Below are 10,829 nucleotides of genomic sequence, written 5' to 3' on the forward strand. Positions count from 1 at the left end.
TCGTAGACTCTAGGCCTCCCTTGAACTTACCATGCAGCCCTGTGTGGCCTTGAATTCTCCCTGGATTTTCCTGCTTCAGCCTCACAAGTGCTAGAGTCAGAGATGCACCACCACATGAGGCTGATTGTTCTGTTCTTCACCAAGAGCAAAGCCTTCGATTTGAAGCTTTTGGGACTAAACTTATTTTTTGTGTAACTTATGAAGTTAATTTATCTAAATTGTTTGCTACAACAAAACATATCAAGAAATTACAGAATATATATTTATTTGGTACTAAATTATATTTTACACACTGTCCTCATGTGATCCTACTTCCCCTTGCTATTTCACATGGCCAGTTATTTATTAATCCACCTTTGGGAATATAGTTCCTTTGACATAGAAATCATTATTGCTATTCAATAAAAAATATTGTACTGAACATCCGAGGTGTACACCCTTTATATCATTAAATCCTTTGTAACTATCCCTTTAAGAGCCTTCCACAAATAATGTTTCCATATGCTCAACCATTTCAGGAACTGATCATTTAACAATATATTTCTGTGAATTTTAAAAATTATGCCATAGAGAAACATTTTAAGGGCATGCATGAGCTCTACGCCAAGATCTAAATATTGAGATCAAAATGGGAAAAAAGGAGAAAAGAAATATAGCAGGGTAGTGCCAATAGTTATGAAAAACACTGTGACTCTTTGGCACAGTACTGCAATAAAGAAGTACTGTTTGGCAATAATCTTTGTATAAATATGACCTTCGTGAGGTGACATAATGCCAGATTCCTTTTATGTATTGTTTTTACTTTACTTATAGTAATCGTCTTTTAGTTTCTTTGTAGGACTGACCTCATAAATGGGCAGGCCCATCTCATAAGAGCAGTTAAATGTCAAGGACAAACTTAAACAAAGGCAGATCTCCTCTACACAGGAAATAGTGTTTCAAGACAGCAGTGGAGAATGATCCCTTGCATCAAAGGGTTAGAGACCTTATCCTCAAGGAAAGGCTTCAAAGTGAGTTTGTGATTTATCTTTCTCATAAATCCAACACAATACACTGCATGGAACTACGCAGATAACGGATAACAAAAGGAATTATCTGCCGGAATCTATACTTTGTATTTTCAGACCTCCCTCCCTAGTCCAGTTCTACAGGTGTCAGCGAAAAGCTCTTCCTGTGCTCTGAGGGAATTCAGCCACCTGACAATCACTCCAAAGAAGAAGTGGCAGGAGCCACTGTCCTGAACAGCAGTTTGCATCTACTGGCTGTTCCTCAACATTGCCACTTTCATTCGCAAAGGAGATCAGAACCCCCAAATTGGTTGTTCCGTGAGCATTTATAATCCTTAAAACTCCAACCAGAAACGTCAAGTGAGCATAGTTCTAAGCCAACTGTTGTCACATCGCTCCTGATGAAAACGTCTCTACTCTGTTGCTGACAAATATTGACGCTGTGTCCTAAGCTTCCTAGAAGCTGCTTGGAATTCTATCTTCTCTCACACAAAACAAGGGAAAAAAACAAAACAAAATTAAACTTGTGTATTTAGCTGATTTCTCTAAGAGGGAGGACCAACATAAGTAACAACTTGCACTTTAATTTCTTTTGTAAACATTTGTTTTAAAACCAGAATAAAAAGGAAGAGCAGCTAGAGAGACACTGCACATTCTCAGTACCTTGGAAACTCGGTTTGCCACTTCTCTGCCCACAGTGAGCCCCTGGACGAAGGTCCGGGCAGCAATGAAGGCGCGGGTGACCTGAATCTTCAGCTTCCGGGGCACATCTCCAAAGGGCTTCAGCTGGTCTGTATATTTGCTCACGCACTCCAAGTAGTCCTCGCTGAAGTGATACTGAGGGTTTATCAGCTGGAACATACGTTCCAAGAGCCGAGCCCAGAAATCATTGAGCATCTCCTCCAGGTTCACGTTGCCCCCAGTGTAGTATCTCTTCAGCTCTGTGAAAAGGTCCTGGAACACTTCCGAATTCTGCATGTACAGCATCCCATAGGTCCGGACAAACATGTCATTTAGGGACTTCTCAGCATTCTCCAACAGCTCCCGGAAAAATTCTGGAGATAAAACAAGAAAGCAGTCATAAATTAATAAGATGTGGGAAGTTCAGAGCATTGACTTACTTTAAATACAACCACTTTGCATGGGCAGTTTCATAGTAAAAGGGTACTTTGTGATTAAAGCATTAATGGACAAATGAAAATGATATTTTAAATGTGATTTGATCTTTATCCATGATCTTCTAAAGGTAAAAGAATTAGAAGACCCTGTGATCTCCATTTGAAAGAACATCCATTAGCATAAGAAGTTCTTACTTCATACACCTCTGAAACAGCTCCATTCTTTCTTCATGTACTGTTAAACTTTAGAAAAACCTATTGTTTGATATATGCTCAAATCAAAATAGGTTGCAGATATAATGTGCAAAGTATTGTTATTAACATAATAACAAATGCACACTGATAAACATTTTCTCTAACCTATTTACTAATTTGCTGTAATACTAAATTCAATTAAATTGCTTTTATTTGGAATAGTCTTTAAATAAGATGCTCAAATTAATATAATATTTGGGCTCTTTCAAATTCCTATATAGCAATCAATTAACTGTTCAGAGATCCACCATGCAGTTAAGTTCACTTACTGCTAAAGCTATAATGAACATAATTAAGGTGGTCATAATGAATCACTAAGTCATGAAGTATCTTGGATTATCATTATAAATATAAACTAACAAAATACTGGTATTTGGGCTTTGTGGTTTAGTGGTTCTGAATAAAAAGTATGTTACAACATGTGAGTACTTGAGTGTTTCTTAGATCACTGACGGTATCAAAATAAGAAACAAAGTAAAGCCACTGGGTACTGCTAACCTCACCGGAGTTCATGCTAGGCTTGCTAAGGAGGCTCTTTGTGTATGTAGGGCACATACAAGCCTAGACATCATAAAAGAGCTTGGGTAGAGGAAGCCCAAATTTTATTCCTTTTGGAGAATGGGGAAAACTAAGGTAAGAGAATGCTTCTGAGTCTGTCAGTCCAAGTTCCTAGTAATGAAGAGACTATGTCATCTCTTAAACGCTTCTTTCTGTTCCCTGAAGCTGTGTCCTTTCTCAGAAATGCAGGGACAGAAGAAGCCATGGACATATCAAGGACTCCCAATAAAAATTACAAAAAGATTCTTCCTTTTCGAGCCCTGAAGGATTCTTTCTCAACCCATGGAAAGAAGATAATACATCCTTTTTGTACGGACTCCACGAATGTTATTTTGTGTTCTCTTAGAAGCTGGCTGAAGAAGCACTTGGTTCAGCCACTTTCATTCCAGTTAGTGTAGAGGTGAACAATTATCTTAATGATTTCACAGTGTCTACACTAATGGTAACTATTTTATATTTGTTTTTAAAATAAGATCAAAACAACACATCTTAAAAAGGAATCTGCTCACTTGTGTACTCTTTTACAGGAAGAACTTTTTTTTTCTTAAAGAATTTCTATTGCTATAGAGGCAGCAAAAACTTGAGTCATGGATTATAAACCCTATGTAATTCTGTTCAAGTCACTGAATATTCCCCACTTTTATTTTTCTCAGTGTAAAATCACAATATATATTATTAATCCTTTAATTGATAAGAAGAAATAAGTGTTAATAACTCTATCTTGGTCAGTACATATTGTTTATATGTGTTGAAATATTATACTATACTGAATAAACATGTCAGATTATTATACATTAATAAAAAATTTCAAATATTTAATGAGGTGGAAACAATCTACTTAAAGTAGTGTATAGTGATAAAGAGTGTGCAATGATTTTATCATTGTACATTCTATACATGTATCAAATTATCACACTGCATTCCATAAAGTTATACAACTAAAATATTACAAAAAGAAACAATGTAAACTTCAAAGATTTCATAAACAAAATTAGTGGTGAAGCATATAATTATGTATGCTACACATCAATGGTATTTATGATTGTATGAAATACAGGGCATGATACAGTTTTGCAGAAGTACTAGTTACCTAGTTTGTTCTAAAATGAGAACTATATTAAATTATTAATATCAATGCCAGCATATGAGCATAAGTAAAATCTTTCCATCTTGAAATCAAGAATGAAGATAACCTGGCTTTGCTGATATTAGAACAGGGTGAAAGGTGTTATAGATTGTGGGAGAAGGTGGGAGAGAATGGGAAAATCACTGAATTGAAAAATTGTAATATAACAGGACTAGAAGTGGATTCTAATCATGAGCTCTGAACAGTCTATTCATTTATCTTCTTTTTGAGGTCAATTATTTTGTTGGACTTTGGAATTAAAGTTTAATTTATTGAACACAGAGCAGCGGTTTCAGCAATGAGTACTCAGTAATCAATAGCATGGTCTGAATTTGCAAAGGCAAGTGAGAGAGAGAAAGCCAGTGAGAGAGAGAGAGGGGGCGGGCAGAGGCAAAGGCAGAGCCCCTCGGTCCTCATCACTGTCCAGTGGCCTGAGGTACAAAGGTTTGTTTTCAGGATGAACCTTGTGTTTTTCCTTTGCCAAGGTTAAATTCCTGAGGTCTCATCTTTCCTCACATGCAGACTGTGAAATATTAGGCTTTTGCCTGCTTTGAAGGTGAACAATTCCAATCAGAATGACCACTCACTGCGTCTTATGGTTTGTTTTCTTATGTATTCATGGATGAATGTAGAAACCAAGTCACTGTAGTCCAATAAACATGGCTTAAGAAACATTTCATTATTTTCTAACCTTAAATTTTTTTCTAAGGGTATGTCACTGTCTCAGAACTTTGCTATTAGCTTCACTGGTCCTCAAAAGTCAAATTATCCCTTGTTCAAAATCATTATATGGTTTACTGACTTCCTAGTCAAACGTAATATTTAGTATTGAAAGATGATAATATATCAGCGAATTATGAAAAATGCTGCTATCTTAGGATACATTGATCTTAGATCTCATGAAAAATAAGGTTCCAAGTTACTGAGGCAAAACTAATGTCACCCAAAAACAAGTCAACGTATTTCAATTTTTGCAGGTCTGTAGACTTGCACCTTTTGAAGGTTGACACTGCACAAAGTATTTTATGCTTGGGTGAATTTTTTTTCTCAGTACTTCCAAACAAGATAGGGATTTGCAAGACAACAACTCGATCCATTTTCCTGATGAAGTATTATGTCCAAACCCATCACAGAAAAAAAAAAAAAATCAAGAGCAATACAACAAGACCCAACTTCAATATAACATTTTGTTTACTTGGAGAGGGCAAAGCTCACACTGGAGAAAGCCTTCTATCAACAAAATTTCTCATCTATAAGAAACAGTTTGGCTAAAAGAAATACTATTGGAGTTTTTTTCTTCTCTTCCCCAATCACAAAATATACATCAAAGGTAGTTGCTTAGGGCTCAGTTTATGCTTCATAGGTGTACAAAAGAACTTCAGCAAGCATTAGCCTCTGGGAGGATTTTATTCATCTAGAGGAGATCTCAATGCAAACATCTGTTAGCTGTAAGGCAGACTGCTTCAAGGAGAACAATCATGTAGATAAAAACCACCACTGTTCCACAAGTGAAAAGAAAGCCTATATTTTGCTGCTTGTTGCTTGGAGAGGCCTCTTCAGGGGCTAAAACCAACTCCTAGGAGCCAAGAGGTGCCCTAAGGATAACTGAGAAAGGCTTCAAAGAAACCATCCAGATGAACAGATTGAAATGCAAGATGGCAAACAGGTCTCTAAGGGAAGCTATAAGACAGAGGAAAAAACTAGGCTAAAGCCTTCCAAGCAATTTGCAGGTAAATGAAACAGTGAAATAGGGGAACTATTTCAGCCATAAAAGTTGCTCCTTAACACCACTGTGAAAAAGCATATACTATGGTAGATTGGGCCTGGTGATTGGGTTATGTGCAATATGGCATCTTTTTCTTAATCTGTTCCTGTGCTCTCCACGAGAAGGGAAGCCACACTTTGGGTGTGGGTGATAGAATCCCACAGGCTTGTATCTTGGATAGGATGAAAGGGAACGATGGAAGGCAAGTTGCTGCCGCTGCTACCACCTCCTGCTTGCTCTGCCATGGACAGTTTCTCCTCTGCCATCCCACCCTGTTTTGAATCCAGCTGACTATGGACTGAAATCTGTATAAACGGTGAGCTGAAATAAATCTTAAGTTGTAGGTGTCACATATTTTGTTTCAGCAATGAGAAAACAACTAAGACAGTGGTGGCTACACATCATTACAGAGAGCAACTGCCCTACCTTGGAAAGCAGGTATGCTAAGCTTGTATCCCTAAACTCAGATGCAAACACACACACACACACACACACACACACACACACACACACACACACACATACACACACACGTGTCCATAAGTGTACCTGTGAGGTTCTGTCCTACTGTCTTTGTTTCTACTCTCTCCTCCAAATCTAGATAAATCAGTTGGGTCAGCCCAGTCAAACTTTGGCTATGGACCACTCTAAGGCAGAAGCTGTTTTAGAGGAAAAAATGGTGTTGAAACCTGATAATCACTAGGAGTTATGATGCCCAGACAATGCAGTTCCCAGCATGCCCACTCAATGTCTGTTTCAAGGTTAACCAAGCAGGAAAGCTCTTCATCATTCCAAGTATATCTGTCTGCTTTGAGTTCATTTCTTTTTGAGAAATCTTGCTTACACAGAAGGTTGAGTTAATGAGGGGTCTTAATGGAGAAAGACATCTAGTGCCATTTATTTCACTCAGTGTTCAACTTCAAGTTTAAGTAAGCATAATCCCCATGATGGTAAATCTTGATTATCAACTTGTGGTTTGTCAGCTGCCTATGAGATTAGTAAAGCACATTTCTGAGTCTGTCTGGGTGGATCATGAAGTGGGACCTTGAGAAATATATCTGACCCCTGGCGTTTTTATTCTCTAGCCCAGGTACCATTCTCTGGTTCCCACCCAGCATGAACTAAGCAGTTGGATTCCACCACACTCTTCAACCATGATGTTCTTGCCTTGGAGACAGTTGACCATGGACTGAAACTTTTGAAACTGTGAACCAAATAAAACATTTCTTCCTTTTAAGTTGTATGTATCAAGTATTTTGTCCCACAAACAAATATTGACTATTCAAACCCTCAGTAGTCTACTTCTACTCTGCAGAGGTTGAGACCTTGTAAGCAAGTAGAGGTAAAGACTGACATTGCTCAGGACACCCAGCATCTTTTGTGGCAGGTTTTGGTTTATATATTTAGCAGCTGAACGCCATTACCTTACATCTGTTTTCTCAACCTTAGCACTGTTACAGTTTGAGCTAGATAATTCTGTGTTGGGGGGAAGTTACCCTGTGCACTGTAGGTTATGAATAGCATCCCTGGCCTCTACTTACCAGATGCAGCTAGCAGCACATCCTTCTCTCTGTAATGAAAATCAAAATACCCCAAACACTGGCAAATGTCCTTTGGAGGACAAAGTCACTCTCTCTCCCCATCTCACTCCCACCTGCTAAGAGCGACCTTTGCACATATAAATCCCAGAAGTCTACAGAGAGAACATAAAAACATTCCAAGGGAGAAAGAACAACATATTTCTCACCCTGAAAATCCATAAATTACTTACTCTAAAAATCTGAGGAGCTGTATTTTTAAGCAAAAGGAACTGAAATACAGATTGTATTCAAACTAGGATTCTTAGAAGTTAGTATTGGCATTTACATGTGTGGCAGTTAAGCTTGGCTATTTCACCTTGACGGGCTTGAGAACAGCTATAGGATTGGTGGAGCGTACTTCCGTGTATGTGTCCAGCTGGGACATGCAGTACAACCTTGGGTACTATGCAGGGTACGCGGTCCCTTCCTCTCTGGCAGTCTTCCCCTGCTATACTTCCCCAGAACCATTAACTAAGCACCTTTGCTCTGCTCTGCCCTCTGCCGTAGTTCTGCCTTGGAGGCAGCTGATGCACTGAATCCCTTGAAACTGTGAACCACATTACATGTCTCTTTCTTTAATTAGCAAGTGGTGGGTTTTGTGTCCCAAGGACAGTGAAGCTGACCAATACAGGATGTATGCTTCCTGACACATAGTAGGGTATTAAAACATGATGAGCAGTGAATGAAAACAGAGATGGAGGAACATAAAAGTACAGTGAAATACACCCTGACGTCATCTGGTCTGACTCCTGTTAGGATTTTTGTGGGCTCATAGAGACGGAGGGAGGGAGGGAGAGAGATGGAGGAAGAGAGAGAGAGAGAGAGAGAGAGAGAGAGAGAGAGAGAGAGAGAGAGAGAGAGAGAGAGGGAGAGAAAGCATGGATGGAAACTACATTTCAGAACAAGATGAAACTGATTTGCCTCCAGGTAACCCTCCAAATTCTTAAATATTTACATATATATAGCTCATATTCTTCCATGTTCCAAGTTCACCTGCATCTATGCATAAGACGTACATTGTTCTCTGCTTAAAAAAATGCTGATCATCAAACTCTGCCTTCCTCCACAAACTCTGCCTACACCACGCCATGCTTTGCCTTTTCCTAAGCAATGCTGTGCTGGAGTGAACTCCCAAAGGCTTTGGTGTCTCCTATCCAGTCCTGCCCCACATAAAGCTTCTTCCATTCCATTGTTTGTCTGTAGTACTGAAGAGACTCACTCTGGAGCATTTTATTTGAAGTTATTTTTGTTGTCAACAAACAAAACTTCCATTTGTTATTTCTTCCCAAAATAAGTTTTTTTTTTTTTTTTTTAAAAACTGTTGTATAAGAAGAAATGAGTTGTTTTGAATACAGATATTATCACATCATCTTGGTACTTTTTCTTAAAAATTACTTGTATTTTCATGTAAGAAACAAACAGAATGCATTCTTTTTTAAAAACATTATAGAGTTGGAATTACATAAAAGTTACTTTTAAAATAACAATTCATTCCAAAAAGAGAGAAGTCAGAACCTATAATTATTGTGAGTCAAAGCTGCTGCATGAAGAAATTCATTCATGACTTGCCGCTGCCCATCTCTCCATTCACGCTTTCCATAACTCTGTACGTGTGCACGTGTGTGTTCTCATAAATTAAATTATCATATTATGTAAGGGTTATGATTTACTCAGTCAATTCTTCCTAGGCTTAATGGACACCTACATGATTTCAAAATGTTCTAGTAGAGCAATGCACAGTTTTTCTGCTTGAAGGTTTTTTAGGGTCATATTTCTGTTCCTTAAGTGCTGTTCCTTCTTCCATCACAACAAACTTATTTAAAATGAAAAGGATACAGCAAAAGAACATGGGTCAATTTTATTTCTTCTCTTCCATTTCAGGAGGAAAGTATACACTTCAAATATTAAAAGACAAATAATGGCTTTGAAACAATCAGTGAGGCTAATTTCAAGCATAATTAGAGATAGCACCTAAGAAGATGCCCACGGTTGGATGTACATGAGACACTGTGTTAAAGGGTTGACTCATATTTTAGCCAGTTAGATTTGAGCATGTCTACTTTTCAGATGAGGAAACTAAGACTTCAAGTTTTAAGTGATTGCCCTAGGTTGTTTAACTAGTATGCAACACAAGACTCCAAACTATTGCAGACAAAAATGAGTTCTAAGAGCAAACAAGAAGGCAGAGTGGCTCTGTAGTTCATCCCAAATCAAATTATCACAATGAAATTTGAATAATTAATGTCCTAAGACAGCAGCTAAAACTGTATTTAAGTATAAATTGCAAAATGCATTCTAAAGTCATATATAAATCATTTACAAAACAATTTTCAAGTGTGATTTTTTTTTTCCCACTAGTGCTAATTAGCTGATATAAGCAACTCATGTTGGAGAACGTGCTCAAATCTCTAGGATTAGTATAGGCTTTTCATGAGGTGACATCTGGTACAGAAATCACAGAGCCTGGGACATGAGCTAATGCATAAGACAGTGATTGGCACACAAGAAGTTGTTACACATTTTGGACCAAAATAGCATGGTATATGCACATAGATCTTTTTATAATAGCACATATATATATTACCAACAACTTACATATACATGAGTATATTCACATGTTTCTGATAAATTCTACTGAAAACATATTTTAATACTTAGGAAATATTATTTTTAAGCAAGCAACTAAGTATTTAAATCCTGCAACATGTAGGTAATATAGTTCTAGGCTAGATATCTTTTTTGTTTGTTTTATTTTGCTTTTTGTTTTTTGGGGACAGGTCTCTGTAGGTAGATCAGACTGCGCTTAAACTCACTATGTATCCAAGGTTGGCCTTGAACTGACTAAGATCCTCCTGCCTCTGCCTCCCCAGTGTTAGGATTACAGGCATGGCCCACAATGCCTGGCCTACATATCTTTTAAGGAAATACGATTGTTCTTAAAATAATGAACGCTTAGTACATTTATTCCAAGCAAGAAGACCTATTGATATGAGGCCCCAACGCTCTTCCACTATCTCAATGGCAGACAAATAAAAGGCACAGAAAAAGAGGAATTTTTTTTATGTTATTTTAAAAATAAAAGGAGGAAAACAGTCACAGACAGACAACCTTTTACAAAACAGCAAAAGAAGAGTACAGACAATACAGAGTTACAAACAAAGTCGTAGGAAATTAACAATGCTTGTTGTATTACATACTGATATCTTAAAAGTGGTTTCTCATGAAAACAGAGACATGCAATATTGAACAATCTAGGACTCATTGACAGTTTCTTTCAGCAAAAATAGAAGACAGTAGAACAACTATGTTAACTATCCTGTATATACATACACACAGAATTTCTCATTCTTTCCCTTCTCTTTCCCCACACCCCAGTTTTCCTTTACCCTTGAGTGTTTTCCTATCATTTCACAATGTCGA

At 37.6% G+C, this 10,829-nt stretch overlaps 1 protein-coding gene across 1 annotated transcript in view; it reads right to left on the bottom strand.

Annotated features, from left to right (window-relative positions):
* The window catches only part of Gpc6 (glypican 6), a 1,075,163-nt gene that overhangs the window by 526,160 nt on the left and 538,174 nt on the right, over positions 1–10,829 (bottom strand). Inside the window, exon 3 of the mRNA XM_005374116.2 lies at positions 1,671–2,062. Within this exon, the coding sequence (XP_005374173.1) occupies positions 1,671–2,062 (392 nt within the window). The remainder of the gene's footprint in view (positions 1–1,670; positions 2,063–10,829) is intronic.

The sequence above is a fragment of the Chinchilla lanigera genome, unplaced genomic scaffold (genome assembly GCF_000276665.1).
Source record: "Chinchilla lanigera isolate Chin_1 unplaced genomic scaffold, ChiLan1.0 scaffold00003, whole genome shotgun sequence".
NCBI classification, from domain to species: domain Eukaryota; kingdom Metazoa; phylum Chordata; class Mammalia; order Rodentia; family Chinchillidae; genus Chinchilla; species Chinchilla lanigera.